The 23,513-nt window shown below is 32.7% G+C and overlaps 1 protein-coding gene across 2 annotated transcripts; it reads right to left on the bottom strand.

Annotated features, from left to right (window-relative positions):
• Positions 1–257: 257 nt before the first annotated feature.
• On the bottom strand, positions 258–17,569 carry LOC143237626 (U-scoloptoxin(01)-Er1a-like). 2 transcript variants are annotated; one of them, XM_076477090.1, is made up of 4 exons: positions 17,496–17,569; positions 5,020–5,093; positions 1,578–1,612; positions 258–927 (listed from the first exon to the last, which is right to left on the bottom strand). In XM_076477090.1, exons 2-4 carry the CDS (start codon positions 5,057–5,059, stop codon positions 652–654), a joined length of 351 nt encoding a protein of 116 aa, XP_076333205.1. In that variant the 5' UTR covers positions 5,060–5,093; positions 17,496–17,569; the 3' UTR covers positions 258–651. The 2 variants fall into 2 exon arrangements, with proteins under 2 accessions (XP_076333205.1, XP_076333204.1); XM_076477089.1 differs by lacking the exon at positions 17,496–17,569 and adding an exon at positions 11,677–11,800.
• Positions 17,570–23,513: the final 5,944 nt, after the last annotated feature.

Below are 23,513 nucleotides of genomic sequence, written 5' to 3'. Positions count from 1 at the left end.
ACTTTTACTACTAAAGCAGAGAACAACGTTTCGACATTCTTAGCTTATCTTCAGTTTAACAAAGAACCCATACAAACCGTACTGCTAAAACAAAATGTATTTTATAAGGGTAATTGTGTTACGTACAGGTAAATAGTATGTGAGTTCAATAATTTTTCGTTCAAGTAACTACATTAACATTTCCAAACGATTTATTACAAAGATTTGAAAACATATGCACCACGTTTTTCATATACAAGCTTAAGATATATACACACTTATTTAGTGGTTCGACAAACTGAAGTAGGTTTTATTTCATATGATGACTGCGATATATACAAGAAACATCTTGGAAAACATATAAACCTACTACATGCATTCTTAGAACATAAAACACGATCTTTTAGCCTGCTCACGTGAGCACGTGCTATTTTTTTTTCCGTTTCAACAGGATTTAGATTGTTTTTCTCGATACTGATGTTCAAATTAAACTATTTCTCTCAGTATTTGTATAAAACAGTGTAGAACCCCCTCCCAAAGAACAGCCTTTAACAAGAATATTATGAATTGAACTATTTCAAGCAGTTCTAAACAGACGCATATAATTCAGTACTGCAGTAGTAGTGTAACACGATAAATGATCGTAAGAGAAACTCTACACAGATTTGATACTTATACGTGTTTGGGGGGAGGACGTTCGTAAGTAAGTTCGTTCAAGTAAAACCATTTTGGTGCTTGGCTGCAGTCCACGCTGTAACTCCAGTCACACACACGGTACTGCTGATTAAACATCGTGTTGTTCGGACATATGTAAGGCACCCGACGACCATATACATCACACATGTGGAATATTTTACAATCAAAGTCTTGGTCGGCATAAAATCCCACTGCTCGATTACTACAGTCGAACTTAAATTCTACATCCGGAAATTCTTCCCATCTCTTAACCTGGAAAGAAAAAAAAAATCACATCATAACTTTATTTTTTTTTTACTGAATGTTGAATTAGGAGATAATGTAAGTTAGCACTTTGAAATGATACATCTTATGTGGCTTTAATCAGAATATGGACCTGTACGAATTGCATGTCAGTTATTCTATTTTATATTTACTTTGATTACATAATTTCAATTGATAGATATGATAGAGAGCAGCATTTTGATCATGATCTTGTTAGAAATGTCGTGAGTTCTTTTCATGTACGGTTATATTCACCAACTACGATTTGTTTCATTTATATAATTGAATTATATTTACAAAGTAATTAGCCTTATGAACTATACGTTTAGTATTATTTTCATGGTACAACACTTTATTTTGATTAGGAATTTGTATATTTGTGTCTATTTTATTAAGTTATTAATACTGAAATTATAATAATGAGATAATTTGGCACTTTTTTCATATTTTTCTGTTCACGTTGATCGCGAATTCTATGACGTCAGAAACCAAATTTGTAACATTTATTAACATTATTAATTTATGGGAATAAATAATTTGTTATACTCTTGTATTCTTATCCACTTTAAATTGAGTTGCATCTATTCCAACAGTTGCACTGTATTGTTTTTAAACTTAAAAATAAAAAGGATACTTACTCTACTGAGAGACACCTCACACACAACTACAAGAACTGAAATGAAGATATACACTATTTTAGTCCAGTTAAAAAAAATATTTTGGAATATACACATATTCAACCTTTTATAAGAAAAGAAAATATACACAATTAATAAACCTAATCGACAAAACGATGCATTTCTAATTCCTGTGTATTGATGTTAGATATGTTGAGTGTTGTTCGAGACTGTATATTTTTAAACAAAGTTATTCGTTCTTCATCATCGATGATTAGGTTTAAAAAAAAGTAGCTTCAATATCGTACACATTTTTTTTTAATTTTTATATGAGCATAAATGAGCTGTTAATGTATCCGCACAAACACTATTTTAAGACATTATATAATTAAACATGCTAGGCTTACCATACTGTGCTATTAATTTTGCTCCCACCTTCATTAAGAAAGATACATATTTAAACAGATTAAGTTTTTATATCTTTTAAATGTCTGATCTAGGGACAGAAAACTAAATTATTTTGTTCGTTTTGTAATGTTGCCTGACGCTTGTCCAAAAACTGGCTGCTCTGCTGGATCAGATTCTGAGTTTGGTATTTTCAACCAACGCTGAAAAAAGGCTTAACGGCCAGTTCAGCCTTAATTTAGGTACGACTCTTGATATAAAGAAGATCAGCCAGTCAACAGTCACCTGTATCACTGTTCATAACCGTATAGTGGAATTGACAATTACAATTGTAACGCTCTTACCGAACGCTGACCGGTCATTAAGTAAGCTGACGTTGTGAATATACAGCGTAATATTATTTTTTATCATTAAGTTTTCTGTAAAAGCCTCGAGCTTTATTTCTAAGACATAAGTAACATTGTTAGTTTGAAAGGACTACAAACTTATTCTGTGAAAATAATGATAACGTTTGACATCGAAATGATGGTTTGCTTTATTTGTTCTTTTCATTAAATAACATAATACTTGGGGATATATCATAACATATTCATAATACTATTAATTTGTCCAATGCTATACATAACTGCGCATGTATTTATATATTCATTTTAGAGAACATAATTTAAACACATTGTTTAAACGACGAAAATGCTACCGAGACAGGTAATGTTTTACTACTTTAATTTGTTTAAACAATCTTGTTATTACCAGTTGTGCCAAAAACGTCACGTAGAGTTGTCATACTACTCAGGGAAAATCATATGGAAAATTTCTTCATTAATTATTTAAATTTATGTTAATTAATGATCGAACTTGTATCATAAAATCGATGTACTATTGATTTAAAGAACGTTAATTTAATACTATAAAAAAGATCAATTTATACAAACTGATTTACCTATAAAATTAACTATCAGCATAATTACCTTCCCCAAACAAGAGACATACAAATATGCACTATTGATTAATAACAAATTATATTATTATTTTCTACTCATTAAACGATGGATGAAGTTCTGTTGAGGAAAGTGGAGAAGTTTCATCTACTTTAAAGAATTGAGTTTTTAAAGCAGAGACCCCCGTGGACAATCTGCTGTGTCTACCGCAAGCGATAGAACGTCGGATTTTAGCGTTGTAAGTCTGTAGACTTACCGCTATCCCATCATAGGACCTACTAAAATATGATGAGACACTTAAAATGTTGACGATTTGTAATTTTATAATGTGAACCACGTCAAGACATGTATGTGGATTGATTTCTGCTGATGAAAGTGATTTTTTTTTTCTGTAAATAATTTACGAGGATTATCGAGTAACTATGGAATATTTTCTTGCGTATCTTAGAACGGTTGGTATGGGTATTAACATTTTTATTGATAAGCAGAAAACAACGTTTCGACCTTCCTTGGTCATCTTAAAGTTAACAAAAAAGAAAGTTGCAAAGATACATTATTATTTCCTGAGTGTTTCTCGTCATCAAGAATATTTTCGAGTGTTTCGTGTTGACTTCTAAAAACATTATGCAAATTAGTATGTTACATTTTGTTTCAAAATACCTGCTAATATTTATATTACGAAATGGGAATGCTTTCATGAGTTTTATTTCACATTGAAATTCTTACAATGAAGGTCGAAACAATACGCAATTACTTTTCCATTGCAACTAAGCATTTGCCTACTGTAAAATCTACGGCACCGTATGTTACATATGGGTTAAACGTCTTTTTCAGAAACCCCACGGTACATGTACAGCCGTTCCTGATTTATGGTTTGGTATGGTTTGTTTTGAAATTCGCGCATTGCTACACGAGGGTTATCTGCGCTAGCCGTCCCTAATTTAGCAGTGTAAGACTAAAAAGAAGGAAACTAGTCATCACCACCTACCGCCAACTCTTCGGCTACTCTTTTAACAACGAATAGTGGGATTGACTGTCACATTATAACGCCTTCACGGCTGAAAGGGCGAGAATATTTGGTGCGACGGGGATTCGAACCCGCGACCCTCAGCTTACGAGTCGAGTGCCTTAACCACCTGGTCATGCCGGGCCCCTGATTTATGACCTCTGGCCAAAGGTAGGGCAACCAGGCAGTATCAACCGTTGCCTACACAGCTACTCTTAACCGAATAATGTGAATGATTGTCACTTTTATCACAAACTTATCAGCTAAAAGTGCAGAGGAGTGTTCAGCATTATATTGCAGGTTTGAGCCATGAAATTGAAGTCTGAAACCGAACGTTCTACCAATGTGTAATAGCACCTTACACCGAAGGTGGAAACGAATTTTGTTAAAAGTACCCAATATTTTAGTAACGTAGATATCTCAATTTATAGTAAAATGCTTACCTCTGAATAAATGAAAATTTAGCGTGGTTTGAAACTTCGAAGAAATGCCTTAAAATTACTCGAAGTATTACAGGTTTTTATCTTCACCATAGAAAGCTTTTAGTTTTGATTATCAAAACTATTTTATTTTGATTAAGATTTGTTTTGCTTGTTTGTATTTTGTGGCTAACCCCAGAATTAACCATTAGGTCATTTGTGTATTGCTCATCACAGAGCCAACCCCGACTTTTATCGTGAAAAGTTCTTAAATTCTCAAACTTACCTCTGGGCCATCAAGTGGCAGATATCTGTTAGGAAACTACTCACTTCATAAATAAAAAATACTACAAATTTACTTCATGCTTTATATCATATGCAAATTACTAAACTAATTTTATTACTTTTAAACTTATTTTACATTTTTCTGTAATATCTTTTGTGAATAAATTGCTAAATGTAAATTTAAGGTAATACTTTGTAACGTCCTATTAGAACTGCTATACGAGTATATCTATTCTCATGAGATCAAGGACTCAGTATGATATATTATGAGACAGGTTATTCATAAAACAGTAAGTTAAAAATATTTTAAAGGCACAAATTATTATAATTCGAAACACACTGTTTTGTATAGTAATTTTCTAAATATTATTGTGAGGAGCCAGTGATATAAAACATGTGTAGATTCCTACCTAAGCAAGATAGAGCAATGACCGATATGTGGCGCCACATGTCTGTCGATGACCGTTGGACTCTACTCCAGATACTGTAGTAAGAAAAAAGTGAGAAACAAACTTGATCAGTGCCCCTTATTGACATGTAGCAAGAAATAGAAATATCAAGTCGAGTAGCCTGCAAGTGGCGTATGACCCATTTCTAGCTTACCTTCCATTGCAGAGTATAGTATTCATACAAAGTGTACAAGTGCAACAGTTTACCAGTTACAAAATGGCCGCGGGTAATGATGAGAAGAAAGAGTCTGTAGAGAGAACAAAAAGAAAGAGGAATTGAATAAGTGGGTCGAGCATATTTCAGTTAACTATTCACAGAATTTCTACCAGTGTAGATAAGAATTCCTGCTTGAAAGTAATTTTTGTATGGGTTCAACAATGGGTTGCAAGCTGGAAGATCTTAGACCCATAAAATTAATAATTAGTACCTTCAGTTGAAATCAAACCTTATGGATAAAAGTAGTAAAACGAGCAGATATTTTATATTTAAGGTGAATACCCTTCTGATAGGAAGTAAAACTTCACCCTTTTCATTTACATAGTAAATATACGTCTGACCCGGAAAACAAGAATTTCTCTAGTTAGACGCACAGCTGGATGATGCTACCACCCACGAACATAACGAGTCCTTTGATAAAAAGTAAGATTTATTATTCGCTTCAGATGTTTCATTAAAATTCAGAACAAACGTCCCATAGTGCGTATAAAAGTGCACGAAAATGTGCTAAAATGCTGTTAAAATAGAAAGTATTTTTTCTCAAATTTAATTATTATTATGTTGTTTCAATCATAACACAATGTATTTAGATATTGCAAATTTTAAAATAAACTGCTTTAGTTTGTATAAGTTTTTTAAACTTCATAAACTAATTTCCTCTCGAGTTTTGTTTTCCACTTATTGTAAGTTTTGCTTTATAATATTCTTAACATTCACACTTAATTAAATACTCAAATAAGGAAACACAACTTCGATTTGTAAGCAAGCTGTTTGTTTGTTTTGATTTTCGCACAAAGCTACACTAGGACTATCTGCGCTAGCTCTCTTTAATTTAACAGTGTAAGACAAGAGGAAAATTCATTGTCAAATCTTGGGCTAATCATTTACCAACAAATAGTAGGATTAATCGTCACATAATAGCGTCCCCAAGGATAAAATGACGCGTATGTTTGGTGTGACGGGGATTCGAACCCACACTCCCCTTTCTAGGAGTCGAGCGCCCTAACCACCTAACCATACAAGTAGAGTGATGGGATTTATTTATGATGTAATATTTTACGTGTTTTGACAGAACATTATTTGTTTTGTTTTTTCACAAGAAGACAAACCAATGTATTGTTGAAACATGTAGTATGTTCCGTTACGCGTTCTATTGTTTGTCTATGATCATTAAATTAAATACTTGAGTGGCAAGTCTGGTAGTTTTAAGAACAAATCTACACGATGGGCTATTTGCGATTTACCCTTTACAAGTATCAAATTTTTAGCGTCGTAAATCTTCAGACCTGTCGCTGAGTCAATATGGGTCTTCACTGACATAAAATGATTTTTCTAAAATCATCTAAATTATATACTTCGTCGTGTAAAGTTCAAAAAGCACGACGAATCTTTGTATTTAAGTTATTTTTAAAGGGTTTGAAATATGCCAAAGCACAATATGTGACGTTTAAAATGTTGCACTTGATTTAACCAAACATGTAATAATAAGATAAACGACTAGTTCTTTGTGTGTTTTCTTATAGTAAAGCCACATTAGACTATTTGCTGTTTCTACCAAGAGAAATCGAACCACTGATTTTAGCATTGTAAATCCGAAGACTTACTGCTGTCCCAGCGGAAAACATAGTTCTTTGTAACGTAATCATTAAGAACAAATAACTATAGTTCCAAAGACAAAAAAGGCGTTTGATGTTTAGTATTTAACCACGTTATTTGTTCTTTGTTCTATATTCTAAAGACAACAGGACGAAAAAATACAGGATTGGGAAAATGTGAGCTACAGTTAAAACAGTTATATTTTTCTAATAGAGTAATTGACTTATGTCATGTTTTATCTTTGGTACTGGTAGTAGCAGGCACTCTGTTAGAGTTAAAGAGGAGAATCAATGATTCCCGGAAAAATAAATGATGTTCTAAATTTTCACTTTTTCAAGGACCAAACAGTCCCTCGTTGTACACATATTATGCGTTTAAATACAGACAAGGTTAATCGTTTCGTTATGCAACCACGGTTACTAAATAAAGATATAAATTCTCATTTTCTTTATCTGTGATTGACGAGACTTACTTATTGCAATGGTCAAAGTTCAAAAGGATTCATTCACATCCATTTTATTTGATAACATAAAACATTGAAGATCGACGGGAGGCCTAATTTAGTAGTCAATACGTTGTGTTACTACGTTGTCAACTGTAAAATTAAGAAAAAAAACTATAGAAATGTTTAATAAAATAATTGAAAACAGAAAAAAGAAAATACTTCGTTCTACAGAAATCCCAAGGACTACCGTGGAAAATCGTGATAAAGTACAATTACCACCCATCTAGCTATCTGCAAGTAATACTATTACTAATTTCAAAACAGATAAACTGTGCAATGTTTTTAAGTATTAGTAACAACCTTTATATTACTCTATGTTAGAAAGAGTGAGAAATCCTTTACATTATGACGCAATTCTTTTATCCTCACGTATTATAATGCAAATTAATTCTTCACCCTCATATTGTGATTAACCTATTTTGCAGTTTTTTTGTGCTTATTGCCTTTGAAACAGGTAATACATACAGCTTTCTAAAATTATTTACTTTTTTTCAATTTGAAAACACATGACTGGATCAAAAGCCGTCAAATTTCTTGCTGGACATGAATATATTGCAGTGTATAATAAATTAATAACATTGTTCATAACTAAATACAAAGCATCGAAGTCATCTTCAGCTCGAATTCGATCTTATCAGATCAATAATCATGAACATAGACGGTTGTTTATTTCCATCAGTTTGTAATATTTTGTATTTTAAAAGATAGAGAAATGTTTATATGATATCAAGTTTAAAAGTGGAAATAAGTATATTCTAAACGACAGGATTCAACTATCCTGCCGACTTACTGCTCTTAATAACAATCTAAAGTGAGAGTAACAAAGTTAGTGTGAATAAATCTAAAATTGATCCTCGTTACGAGTGTACGTAATGTAAAAAAAAAAAAAAATTAAAATGTTGCATTTAACAAGCAAAACAGTTATGAATGCTTTGCTCTATATTTTTTTCTGTAAAAATATTTGTTACTACAAGGGTTACATTAATTTTAGTTCATCAGAAAAACCTTTGAGTCACTTTCACAACATACTTATGGCAAAATATTAAAGTTAAAATGTAAAGAACATTTTTGGAAGCACTAAAGATTCTTCAGATCAGGAATTTAAATATGTATGCTGCATATATTCTTCCTCTGAAATCTCAGAATAAACATGAACAGCAAGTTATGAACGCAGTATCACTAATTTGTAGATTATCGTAGTACTTTCTAACTGATGTTGCAATCTTACCAATTCAGTTAAGACACATGAGTTAAAATACAGAGTAAATTTTTGTTCATTTGTCTAATGTTTTGTGATAGTTTGTTGTTGAAGACTGATGATATATGAATGTGAAAAACATAAAAAACAAGTAAATCAAAAGTTACGAGTACGATATTGTCTTTTCACCGAGTTTTTGTCAGAGTTATTAAACAGAAAATAGTGAAAATTTAGTTGAAATACCTCATTTAGCTACGTGTAACAAGACAAGAGTCCGTATTATCCATAGTCCATATTTATATTATTCTTTTACAAATAGGTAGTATTTTTAATAGATTGACTTGTTTTGTTTTGAATTCCGCGCAAAGTTAGACGAGGGCTATCTGCGCTAGCTGTTCCTACTTTAGTAGTGTAAGACTAGACTCACTAGAGGGAAGGCAGCTAGTCATCATCACCCATCGCTGAAAGGGCGACCATGTTTGGTGCGATTGGGTTTCGAACCCGCGCCCCTCAGATTACGAATCGAGTGCCTTAATCATCTGGCCATGCCAGGCCCCATTTTTAATATAACTTACATATAGAGGATCTATTTTCATTGTGATTTATACAATAACGTGTTCCAACATATATAACGGACACCAACTGATCATACAGTATTTGTTAAATATACATAATTTTAGATTTATTTTTGAATTTCGCACAAAGCTACACGTGGGCTATCTACACTTCTAAGCGTAAGTATGCCGGTTATGATAGTTAATACTGGTATTTTGTATTTATGACAAAAATACCACAGCTATTTATCATCGCTCCTAATTTTTAAGTTCTGAAGAAAGCAGTCAGCAACCCCATACGTTTAAGGATTGACTGTGCTCTTATAAAGTAACCACAGGTAACGGTGAACGGAATAGCTTGTGGTATTGCACAGAATGGAACACTGCTAGTTAGCTACGAAATGCAGAGCTCTACTGCCGGGTCTTCTCGCGCCCCATTGTTTGTGGTTCCTCAGCCCATAAAAGTGCCTTAATAACAATTCGAAGTAATTTCGTAATCAAGATAACTTAGCACTAACAAAACTAAAATGTAGTTTTTGAGGTTTTCATGTAATTCACTTTGGATTTAGCTGTCTTAAAATAATAATTAAATAAAAGGTATTTAGACAACAATGGTAGGATTATACATCGTACCAATTTAAAGTTTATAATAACTACAAACTTTAAAATCTTTGTATCATAAAGAATATTTTTTCAATTTAACATATATTAAGAACTATAACGTTCAGTTTGCTTAAAAGTGAATAACTGTATTACTTTCCAAACAGTGTTTTCAACTGACGACTATTGTCGGTATCCTTAACAAATATCCTAGAGAGAAATCATTTGTTACCCAAGATTATTGGCAATATTTCGCACTGCGGTGTAGTTTGTTTATGTTGTTTTAGCACAAAGCTACACAGTGGGTTCTTTGCACCCTCTGAATTAAACCCCAGATCTTATCGTATCTGTAACTCCGTAGTCTTACCGCTAACACGAAGGGGGGCATATAGTGTAGAAAGCAAACTCCTAAAATGTTTTCTTATTGAAAACGCTCTAAAGGTAAATAATGATTATTGTTGTCATAATACAAAACTTAGTAAGTGAATTTGTTTCTACTCTACCAATTATACATATTTCAAATCCTGCTGATATGATTCTCATTTACCAGATAAATCGACTTTTATAATGTGTTTTTTGTTTTCTTTTCAAAACAATTTACTAAACTTAAGGTGTTGCTAAAAGAATAAATGATTAATTTAATTGTAATCGATAACAAACTAACCCATGCAAAGGTTTCATTTAAAAATGTTTAGCGCGTGTCTATCTCGACTTTCGTATAATTTTTTAAGAGTGCTTTGATGCTATGTTATGGTGAATATAATTCTGACAGTATTCAATTCCACTAACATAATGAGTTTAAGTTAAACAATGCGAATAAAATTACTCTTAACTCTTGTTTTGTTAACGGTATAAGAAAGCGGACGTTAAAACCAAGGAAATCATAAAGAAAGTTAAAACGGTTAAGACTGAGGCAAAGAAATGTGTTAGTAAAAAATAAAAAAAATTCATAACTTGGACTATTTGTGATATGTATTTTGATTTAAAAATTTAGTTTATACACGTATATTGTTAATATTATTTAACTATTAACATTTTGTATGACTTGCAATCAACTCAAATAAGACTTTTTCCTCTTAGATTTCTTTTTACAAATTTACGTACACGCTTGTTTCTTACACAGAGCACTGTAGGTACTTAAAACTATGTCAGTTTATCTTTATTACTTGCTTTTAGTTTGTATTGAAATTATTTCTTTGATTTGCGCGATCAAAATTTCACAAAAATGGATTTAACACAGTTTTTTATTTGGTTTCTGAGTTTTCTGTGTTGCTTTAAAGTGGATTTTTCTTCATTTATAAATTACCAGTCCATTGATGTTTTAATCATGGTTTTAGTTTTCTTATGATTCTGTTTGTTTCATAGATTATATACAGGAGTAGTTTGTTGATATTTTAAATGATTAACCTTATACGAAACTCTTTTAACCCAAAATAACATTAATGTTGTTTTAGAAACTAAAGTGAGAGCCGTTGTTAATCATGATATGACAAAATGCAGTAAAATTATTTTTGTTACATCTGGTAAAATACTGATTATGTACAAATATATCACCATATTGACTACACCATTACATTATTTATTGTTTCAGTTAAAATAACGTTCATCTGGTTCATAGTTTCTATATAGCTTGGTATACGCCCTTGAAAACTATAAATCAAACACAGAATCCCCAGCATCCATTCTGATGGCTTATTATTACTGTAGTTGAAATTGCTCATTCATAAAGTTTTAATGATAGTCTAACTGTAGTTTCTTGCAAGGTAAACAAATGTTAAGGTTTCACATTAATATTTTAAGCATCTCGAGTCATTGTTTTAAAACACTCAGTTATAAGTTACATGAGAAAAAATAAATTCTACCCGTCTCAAAGCTAACTTTTCGGATTGAGATATTTTAATGTCAGTTGTACACAAAATGCATTAAAGGAATTAGTGTTTCATCTTACCGTTATTTCAAGAGCACTTTGCTTGACCCTAGAAGCGAACTTTTCTCCAATGACAAATATTGTAACCAACGTTACTGTCTGTCGTGCTAACTCGTCGTTCTTTTATACCTGTTTCCTTCACCATTATACAAAACAGTAAAAAACTCGTGCCCAACCAATCATATTCCAAGATCTCTTGCGTCATTTTCTTGAAGAGGAACGCGGAATACAGTGCCCGGGGCAAAAAAAAAGGAAAATAATAATAATAAGAAAAACAAACAAACACGGTCGCCATGACAGTAGTGCTTACACTGGTCTATTATTGATGGAGCGATGGAAAGTGTTTGATGGGACAATCAACCAATTGTGTCGTTTTCAACCATATCTTTTGGTGTCAGATAAAACACACACACACAAAGGTCTAACACAGCACGAGCCAGGTGCAGATCACAGGTGAAAGTAACCGTATGCATCTAGAGGATTTTCTTGGCCATCGCATACACTGTGATTGATAACTGCCGAAGTGTATTTACTAAACAAAATCTTTGTTGTTTCATAAAACAGTGAAACAAAATATTTATATAAGACTTTCTTATTAAATCACATACTTGTATAGTTAAAGGTTTAATAGCCAGGGGTTTGTCAACGCTTTTCCTGCATGTTTTTAAATCTTTCCAATATCTACGATAAGTTATTTAATTACAGTATCTATATATTATTTATGTCCTATTGAAGAGAGACTTCTACTCTAACCATGCATTAATTTGAACGTTTTGTTGAACACTTCACTTAAATCTGTAATAAGTTTATTCAGATTGCTTAGAAATCATCTCAACAACTATTGCTTAATACATTAAAAATTTAATACTTTGTAATGTGGGCTAGGCCCGTTGTACCAGTCATTTCAAAACATTAAGAGATGAAACTTTAGAACTACATTTCCACTGTATGAAAATAAATAATTGCGATAAAACTAAGTTTTAAGTTCCATTTCAATAATGTTGTCTTTTTCTTAAATACCTCCCTACCCGGTGGCTCAACGGTAAGTCTGTAGGGTTGCGATCTAAAATTCGTGTTTCAGTACTCATAGTGAGCAAAGCGCATATAGCTTATTGTGTCGCTTTCCGCTTAATTACAACAACCAAATTAAATGTTTCTTCAATAGGTGGCTTTATTAGTTTTGAATACCAACTTCGGCACCAATAATTAGTTTAAAAGTCCATATAATTGCGTTAACTTTACAGGAATATAATTAATAAAAAAAGACAAATATTGCATGATTTTGTGTTGTTTTCTAACGGTATGATTCTCTCAAACTGCGACACTTTATTATCGCATGATCATCCCAAATTGTGTCGAATTATTATTACACGATCCTTCCAAACTATGTCGATTTATCATCAAACGATCCTTCCAAACTATATCGATTTACTATTACACGATCATTTGAAACTATGTCGATTTACTATTAAATGATCCTTCCAAACTGTGTCGATTCAATATTAGATGATTCTCCCGAACTGGGTAGATTTACTCTTAAATGATTGTTTCAAATTGTGTAGATTTACTATATATTTACTATTATACGTTCCTTTCAAACTGTGCCGATTTACTATTGAATGATCCTCCCTAATTGTGTTGATTTATTATTGTGCGATCCTCCCAAACTTTGTCGGTTTACTATCACAGGATTCTCCTAAACTGTTTAGATTTATTATCATATGACCCCTCAAAATATTTTGCTTAAATTCTGCATGTCCCTGCACATTGAGTAGTTTTAATACATCAGTATCCATTCAAAACTTGTTGTTTTATTTCCACGTAGTGCTCTTAAACCGTGATGCTTTCTTTTCGCGCGATCCTCTCAAACTGAGCTGCTTTCCAAAGATCTTTCCAAACAGAGTCTCCTGACGAGGCAGTGACAAATCAAAATGCTTCCAGTGTAAGCTTACTACGCAGTGGGAAATACTGGTGACAGAGTCCAAAGCTTGTGAATATTAAGCATTTTAATTCAAAAATGATTATATATATGTATATGGCCGCTATTTGTAAGGCCCGGCATGGCCAAGAGCGTTAAAGAGTGCGACTCGTAATCCGAGGGACGCGGGTTCGCATCCCAGTCGCGCCAAACATGCTCGCCCTTTCAGCCGTGGGGGCGTTATAATGTGACGGTCAATCCCACTATTCGTTGGTAAAAGAGTAGCCCAAGAGTTGGCGATGGGTGGTGATGACTAGCTGTCTTCCCTCTAGTCTTACACTGCTAAATTAGGGACGGCTAGCACAGATAGCCCTCGAGTAGCTTTATGCGAAATTCAAAAACAAACAAACAAACAAATGTTATTCGTAAAACCATTTTATTTGCACCAGACTATTTCTCTGTAGACACAGCATTAAACGTAGACATTATAATGTGTCGTTAGTTAAAAAAATTTGTAAATAATGACACATACGTTCAAACAGCGGCTATGACCGATAAAAATAAACTTACATTCTCTAATAGCAAAACTATAAGGGATTAAGTTAATTTGAAAGTTAGCTTCCTTGTGTTTAAACGTGTACATACATATTACTAAAATGGTCCGTGTTATCAGTTGCTTGTTTTTTGTATTGTGACTAAGAATTTCTTTTTGATAAATAATCTCTAACACTATGTTGTGGCTTCAAGCTATGTTCATGCATGTTGAGGGTGACGTTTATAAGTCTCTTTTAATACCTTTATTGATAACGGCTTGAAAACATGAAATAAGTATTCGAAGCATAGATTTAGAAGACAGGGCTAATGAGCGATGATTGATTTCATATATTTTAAACATTCACGATGCTGAAGCCACGGGTATAATCTATTTTCATAGAATCATATAGAAAAATTCGTTATACAACCAGGCTCGGAAAACGCTTGCTATCACATCTTTCATGGGACTAATTAATATTCAAGAGTGAACATTCTGCACATATACAACAGATAAGGCCGATTACAAGTGCTCAAACACTTACTGCTTTAGCATGAGACTGTTGAACTCGGGAGCTATCTGGGTGACACAAACTCCACGCATTTGGGCCTGTATTGGCGAAGCTGTGTAAGGGTGTGATTACCTCTGTCGAACAAGGTATTTATTACAAGGCGGTTGTAGACTTTGTAGATAAACTGCAAGAAGTACCCCTCCCAAAAAAAACTACAAAAAACCGTTGAACACTATGAAAACCATGTGCGTTACTACTTAGCTTCAAGTTCCAGTGGATCTGGAGTGGTTTGTTTATTTATATTCACGTTAAAATCTTAAAAGGGCGTGCGACACAGTATGGATGATACGTTCATGTTTTGTTAATTATAATCACACAAAGCATATAGAAATTAGTAATTTCGTGGTAAAATTTCAAGCCCCAAAATAGCATGAAATAACATGTCTTATTACTGCAGATCTAATGATAATATCTGGCTATATTTTTAATCGTTATATGGTACTCTGAGGTTTTATATTCGTGTAGAAAACTTGAAAGATGACTTGTTGTTAATTGGGAATCTTTCAAAGATTCATTTTTTCACTTGTTTATAATATCGTTCAAATTATCTTTTTCTTTCCAAATCTACTTTCACTTGAACATGTTTTCTTAAAAACGAGTGTATGTGATATTTATATCTGATTGAGCTTCTCTCTTCAATATTTCTTTTATCAGAATAGTCGTTCGTTTAGGATATTCGATCAAAACTACACTGATGACAAGAACAGGTTTCAGCATCTTAAACCCCTTTATGATTACGCTAAACTAATACATAGCATTTTTAATGACACTGTTGACACTATATACAAAAGCAGTGTCATTGAATGGAAGATATGTGTGTATAATCAATTGTGAAAGCGTATTTTGGTTGACTATTAAAAACTTTTGGAGCTTAAAGTGTTTGTTTTTTGTTTCTAATAAAACTACTCTCTAATTTTAAACTGAGACAAAGCAGTCTGTCGGCATTAACCACTTCAACTCTGGTGGACAAGAATCGTGGCATCTTTACCGCCACATTATAAAGCCCCCACTGATGAAAGGGTGAGTACGTTCGGAGCCTGGTTCTGATTCCATAACCCTCAGATTGCTGGTCGAGTAGCCTAACCATCAGTTCTTTTTACTTCAGTTTTAATAGAAGTTTAAACATAATATAATACCAAAACAGCAGTTTTAATTCTTGTATTTAAAAGTGATTATATATTTTAAATTACTTGCCCTACAGGCGGCACACTGAGAATCATATTCGTTTTTCAGAAAACTTGAACAGTTACCCGCCATTCCCAATCATAATATCATACTTATCTCTATTACTGCAAGTATTATTTGCCCTTAATAATATTATATAATATAAGCAGTAATAACCTGTGTGCTGATACATATTTTACTGAATAATCCACAATCTCGCTTTGTTGAAAGAAAGAAAAACAATGGTAGTTTGCGAAAAAAGTGATTTAGGTATTTAGTAAAATATGGTTTCGAAACAATTTGCGCGACGTCCAAAATTCCTTGGATAAAACAGACTGTTCTCAGTGTGTCTCTTGTAACATTTGTTCTTCTAAATCAAGCAGCTTTTCAAGAATAATGATTTTAAATATCACATTTTCTCTCTAATCATTCTAATCTAATTATATAACATCAGTTATATAATTGCCAAGTTTAGAAATTACAGTAAACATTTAATTTATTTCACATATCCTGCTTTATATTTTAATATTGTTTTCTGTGCATACGTAATTCGCAACAAAAAACTTATAGAATACTTTTGTTTTTTCTTCGTTTCTGTTAACATCTTTGTACGGTAAAAACGCAAAAATTTAAAAGTTAACCACTTTATGAAAGATAACAGGACACCTACCGTAAGATTCCATACTATGTCCTTTTAAGGTTTACAACGTAGCAATTAATTACTTAAAAAGAATTCGACAAACGCCATGCTGCTTTTTCTACCATGTCATATGTCACTTCTTTCACGTGACTTAAGAATGTGAATAGCTTTTCACAAATGTCATGACCGAGTGATGCCCAATTTCTGTCTTCTTTTTTTTCTATTGCATTCCATTCACCACCCCTCCACCCCATAGAAATGACTATCAAACATTTCCTTTGTGTTTTTCTTTTCATAATGGAAGATTTTAATTAAAAAACATGTTTATCAAGTACAGTTGGCTTTAAATCCACGACAGAAGAATGTTCTGTCTCTTAGAACTGTTTTTTTTATTATTCAGTTATTTTCATGCCCGTTCTTAATGAATAGCTATTTTCAGTTCCTTAGCACAGATTCTAACCTCTATATGGTGCCCATAGGGCAAATTACGATACAAAAAAATTTAGCGCAACAAAGGTTCTTGTAAAGTGATCACAATTTTTTTTATACATAGAGTTGATATGTGACACTGCGTGTGGTTCAAATGAGAAGAAACTAGGATAAGTCTGTTTTATAGCGCTTTAAATAATGCTACATAACTTGATTATTGGTATTATTTAAAGCACTATAAAACATAAGAAACAGCAGTAAAATTTTATTTTTAAATAAAAGAACTATCTCAGTATTTTATTTCTAAATATGCGTGTTAAATATCTCGCTGTTAACATTAGTAGTGATTGCTGTAATATAGTTCACGTGAATAGAAACAGGTTTTGTAGCCATAACAACTTCCGAAATAAATGACCCTTAACCGTACATGAGTAGATACAATAATTATTTTTTTAGTATTACTTACAGGTAAACCAAGTTTTCATAATTTCTCTAAACAATTAACCTGGTTAATAATAGGTTGCTTTAAAAAGTAAAGTTAAGATACTTGGGTGCGATATAAAGGTAACAGTCAAATCTCACTCACCAGTCAGATTATAATCGCCCAACAGTTGGCAAGAAGTGCTGTTGATTATTTACCTTCTGTCTAGTCTATAGAAGTTTAAATTATTGCTCAAACTTTATAAATATTAATAGTAATAAAGTTACCTCAGACATTTTAGTATCTTTTACTTACAACATACAAAACCAGTTATTTACCCTGACGTTCTGTCATTGGTTCCACAGTAAAGCGTTACGTTAGTACAAACGCATCTTTCTCTACATGTAATCCTCCCAAACCACAGCGAGTGACCAATGAAAACCGATCTCTCGACTCTGACAACGTATTTTAAATTAGTTTTGCATTTTACTGTTACCATTCGGTTATAGAATCAGTGGAAAGAAAAATACACACAAAAACAATTAAATAAGCAAATTAATAAAAATTCATAAAAGGCTCAATGCATTAAAAATATGTCTAAATTAACCAAAATAATGCGATGAAGAACTTACTTCGAGTATTATGTTTAAAAACTCTTATCTAACACCTGCCGAGCGGCAAAAATTAAGCCTTAAGAATTCACCAAAATGTACGAGATACATGAAGATACATAAATTAGCACATAAACTTAGTAAATAATGAAATATCAGTTATGATATGTAAGACAACAGGTAATAATCGAGCTAAACTAACAAAATAATGATACATAACAGAATGTAACCTACAACTGGCATACCAATTTGTTCGATATTTCCTAATTAGATTAAAATTTACAAATAAATATTTAAAACAAATGATTTGCAAAGGCAGTAACAGACTTTACAAATCTGAATCTGTGGAGATACCACATAATTGAATAAACTTAGTATTTTAACAATAGAAGGACAAACTATGGTTCTGGACAGATTTGTAGCATTTATTCCTGCAATATTTTAACATCAGTTATTAGAAATTTAAAACCAAAGTAATTCTAAGTTATGTTAGTTAACAAAGTGACACGGAGAGCTTAATGTCATAAACCTATTCACAAGAAACCTAAAACATTATTATGATTAGAAGGTATTGAACCATCAGTTACTTACTGTTGTTATTTACGATATTTTGTCTAGTATCTTAATATTTTCTGCCGAGGATCAGCCAATATAGGTAACTTAAAGTAGTCCTACTTCCACGTAATATGTTGACAATGCAGAACCATTTTCTTAAGAATTTAAATGAATAATAATAAACAGCGATAATCTTCAAAAGGTTTCTTAAAACCTCTTAACCAATAGTTTTAATTAAACATGGATATACTTCTAATCATATACTGGTATTCGTGGCAGTGCACATTCACTAACAAAAACTGATCGAATAAACAGAAAAAAAATGCTAAAAATTCATACAAAAAGATTGAAGATATATTTTTTTCTATAAATTAGAAATCAAAGATGTCTAAAACTAGCATTTATATCGATTATTTTTAAGTATGTGACTTAAATTACTTGCATTGTATTAATTCAGCAGTGAAGTTTGTATTTTTTATTTGGTAAGGTAAAACAGTTATAGAAAACAAAATCCACAATGTCAATATGGTTATAGTTACATATAACGAGATTTTTTATTTGTGAATAAAAAAATACATATATTCGCATATGCATTTACATATAAAAGTTTCGAAAAGTTCAGATAAAACGGATGTTAATATTTGAACAAGAAACTAAGTTGTTGAGTGGTGAAATCGTCAGTTTTGTTTAGAAGTACAAAGCGATTAATATTTTGTGAAATTGAAACATACAGAGCAAGACTGCTGAAAATACATTTTGGAGCATCGTCGGCTATTACCGACATTTAGAAAGATTAAACCAGTTACCAGCAGGCGATGACCAGGTGGTTAAGGCACTCGACGCGTCATCCGAAGGTTGTGGGTTCGAATCCCCGTAACAGTTGATTTTTTTTTTTTTTTTTAATATTAGGTTTTCAACTCACTGCAATGTTATTGGCTATGACAAAATCCGGGGCTCCAGCTCGAAAAGCCTTTAGTTAAACTTTCAGACTATATTGTTTATTTTTAAAAGAGAAACCGGTTTCCATTTCTGAGGAAACTGAGAAGATATGTTCAAACGCATCTCGTTAAAAGTCGATTATGCAGAAGCGATAAAAACACAATAGAGATATTGATAAACAAGTTTTTGTGAAAAACACAGTTATAATCAACAGGTATAAGTCAATGGAAATGTAGCATTATTATATAAATAGTAATAATTACAAGTGGTTAAACAAATTGAGCATTTGAAACAATGTGTCACAATGTTAAGTCGTTCTTAAATATTTGTACTCTACAGATACTAAATACAAACTTTGTCTAGAAAAAGTGAACCAAGTCTAGGTAAAAACATATCTTGATCTGTATTATAAAGAATATCTGAAAAGCAAATTTTCTTTAGTAAATAACTGCCTATGTATTCGTTGACATATTAACGTAACCTTTCCACTTAAATGAAGAGGTGACTTATTTCTCTTCATTCGTGATTTTCCAAACTTTCAGGCCAAGTTTGCCTTTTGAGTTTTAAAAATATTTCTACTCTTTCATCTGATGATTAGCCACAATCTTGACCATTACCAATATTTGTTAGTACCTTTCTAACTTTTATATGAACTCCATAATGATGGAACATGTACTCCTGTGCCATAGATTGGGGAATACTGGTTTGTAGCATTGAAGACGAGATCTGTCGCTACCAGTACAGCACGGCGGGAAGTTTGATATTACTCTAAGCATAATTGATTATATTATTGTTTCCCAGAGAGGGGTCCAAAGACAACCAGATGAATCATTCTCACCAATACACAGTAGTGTGCTGTCCGTCAAGTTGTCAACAGACACTAAAATGACGTTATATAAACGACACTTAACGTTGCAATTTGTATTGCCATGATGTCAGTAAAACGTCTGCATAACAAAAATCACGAGAATAATTATACACCCCGTAGGCTACATCACAGCACTACATACGAAGTTATAAAGCAAAAAATAAAAATAATTGTTAATCGTAAATTTGGTTTTATTTAATCTTGAAATAGAACACTTTTGGGGATCTTGCGAAAGTACATCTAGTTACAATATCAGTCATTAATTAGTGAATATATTTAGCAAGAAAATTTAACATTGCAGGTATAAAGAGTGTTTGATATATATAAGTGATTTTATTTATTTAGCCTAAATTATGTAAGAAATGAGTTCATCTTTCCTTATGCCTGACTTATTTTCCACTTTTCTTCAAAACTGTTGATGCAAATTTAATTATCCCTCGAGGTATAATAATGAAGTGCGAAATTAACCAACCATTTCTTGTGCTATTTGACAGATAATGAGCACGAATACCAATAAAAGAAATAAGGTTTGGTTTGATTGTTTTGAATTTCGCGCAAAGCTACACGAGGGATATCTGCGCTATCCGTCCCTAATTGAGCAGTGTAAGACTAGAGGGAAGGCAGTTAGTCATCACCACCCACCGTCAGCTCTTGGGCTACAAAGAAATAAGGAAGTAATTTTTTATTGCATATTTCTGAAGAGAGAAACTTTGAGAATAATAAATCAACAAAGTTGGAGAGGGGAGAGGAAAATATGGAGATAAAATGTGACATAATGACAAAAACTTTCACCTGTTTTTCCGAGCATCTTTATGAATACCTACCAATTAAAAGAGACCAGTGAATGTCTGTTTGAATGTGCGAATGACACTTAAATAAACCTATGCAGTTCAACTTTCACCTTATTTCGTGATAACGGATGTCCCAAAAGTTGTAACAACAAGTTCGTTGTTATTAAGAGTTATTACTCTGTTCCCCTGTGTCATTTCCCGAAATACCTAAGTGGCACGCGATACTGGTGGGCGATAAAGGGCAGCGCTAATATCAGACTTAACATAGAAATATTTTTTTGTTTTTTTTTGTAAGTACCTCACAGAAATATACGTATAAGAATGCATATCACACAAAGTCATTTCTCACATACATTTTTTCGAGTTTATCTACTCGTTAGTTGTTAATTATATTTGCAGCCATAGCCCAGAATTATAATGGGGAAAGTACTTTGACGTACCATACGTGCACAAAAGTTTTATTTTAATAGTAACCAATAGCGTCCTAAACATCTTAAAGTAATATTATAAAAAAAAATGTAACTTAAAAACATCGTTAATATTACAAGACCAGCGGCTACAGTAGATTAAAAGAAAAATATGTTTATTTGTTTGTTATCGTTTCAATCGTCTCTTGTTTATTTTGTCTTGATCGCAGCTTCACTCATCTAGCACTGCCGTACAAAGAAGTGCTACGATTTTGCGTTGTGTTATATGGAAACATATTTTCAGACCATTGTTTGTTTGTTTTTGAATTCCGCTCAAAGCTGCAGGAGGGCTATCTGCGATAGCCATCCCTAATTTAGCAGTGTAAGACTACAGGGAAGGCAGCTAGTCATCACCATCCATCACCAACTCTTGGGCTACTCTTTTACCAACGAATAGTGGGAATGATCATCACGCTACAACGCCCCCATGGCTGAAAGGGCGAGCATATTTGGTGCGATTGGGATTTGAACTCGAGACCCTCAGCTTACGAATCGAGCGCCTTAAACACCTGGCCATCCCGGGGCCTAGTCAACTCTTATCGCACAGATGACTGAAACGTTATACAAATGCAGCATCTTCTTTTAAACCACTGTAACAGCTGTTTTGTAATATTACGCACGTATAGTTAACGGAAATTATAATTATATAATTTTAAAAACAATTATATGACATTCGCTTTAACATGACGCTTCTTACACGCATCACTTTATGTTTCAGTTCTGATTAGTCTCCCACTGCTCGGATAGCGGTACGTCTTCGGGTTTACAACGCTAAAATCAAGGGTTCGATTTCCCTCGGTGGACTCAGCAGATAGCCCGATGTAGCTTCGCTATAAGAAAACACACACACCAGACCTTCTTTTTAAAATAATGTCATATATTTAATTTTTATCTTAATCTTAGCTTTTCTATGATTAACCGACTCCAATTCTTAATAAAGAAACAGTGCTATCACAGATTCCAGTGAATATAAAATAACCATTGTATATTGTCTTACTGAGTTACAATCGCGACAAAGAAATTTTAAACAACAACATATTTCAAGCAAAAACCACTATAAATGTCTTTGGCTAGTATTAAATCCAAAGTATATTTTTCTCTTATATGACAATTTTTTTCAATATTTTAAATTTTAAATTCATTTTTCAAGCCTTTTTTTCACTCTTTTATGTAGATCTAGGATTTAAGAACCCTTAACGCAGAATGTACATTCCCGATGTTAAGCCACCTGGCACTCTAAAAAACGAAATAAAAAAAATAGTATTTCACGGTGTCCTATTTATGCCAATTAAATTTTCAATATCTATCGAGATTCCTCTATAATGCAGGTGGTTAAGGCACTCGACTCGTAATCCGAGGATCGCAGGTTCGAATCTCCGTCACACCAAACATACTCGCCGTTTCAGGCTTGGGGGCGTTAAAATGTTACGGTCAATCCCACTATTCGTTGGCAAAAGAGTAGCCCAAGAGTTGGTGATGGATGATGATAACTAGTTGCCTTCCCTCTTGTCTTACACTGCTAAATTAGGGACGGCTAGCGCAGATAGCCCTCGAGTAGTTTTCTGGGGAATTCAAAAGAAATCTATATGATGATGAAACTGCTGCAAAAAATAATGTCGGTAGAAAGAACATCATTCTGTTGGATAGTGAATTAATCCAGTATTTTTTGTCCTCTTAAACATAATGGAAATCTTTACACATACCAAACTGAAAATCACAGCTAAACTGAAACATACTTGAAAACGTTTCAGTATGATATGTAAATACAGTTCATTAAAATTCCACATGGTATGTGTAATCGTCTTACTGGCCCAAGTAAAAAGTACGATAAACCACGACAAAAAAAAACATTATCGTCTTCTTAGAGAATTAAAATATATAGAATGAAAGGTGATTAACATGCTAATGTTATCAGTAAAGACATTCGTTGCAATAATAATCTGGTGAACTTT

The sequence above is a fragment of the Tachypleus tridentatus genome, chromosome 13 (assembly GCF_004210375.1).
Source record: "Tachypleus tridentatus isolate NWPU-2018 chromosome 13, ASM421037v1, whole genome shotgun sequence".
NCBI classification, from domain to species: domain Eukaryota; kingdom Metazoa; phylum Arthropoda; class Merostomata; order Xiphosura; family Limulidae; genus Tachypleus; species Tachypleus tridentatus.
The sequence above is the reverse complement of the archived record's forward strand: the minus strand, read 5'-3'. Positions and strand labels throughout refer to the sequence as shown.

What these genes read in the sequence shown, in the direction of transcription:
- LOC143237626 (XM_076477090.1), bottom strand. Translation starts at nt 5,059, where the DNA reads ATGTGGCGCCACATATCGGTCATTGCTCTATCTTGCTTAG. An exon ending in CATTGCTCTATCTTGCTTAG is followed by an intron (nt 1,613 to 5,019) that starts GTAGGAATCTAC and finishes TCTTCATTTCAG; the next exon opens with TTCTTGTAGTTGTGTGTGAG. An exon ending in GTGAGGTGTCTCTCAGTAGA is followed by an intron (nt 928 to 1,577) that starts GTAAGTATCCTT and finishes TTTTCTTTCCAG; the next exon opens with GTTAAGAGATGGGAAGAATT.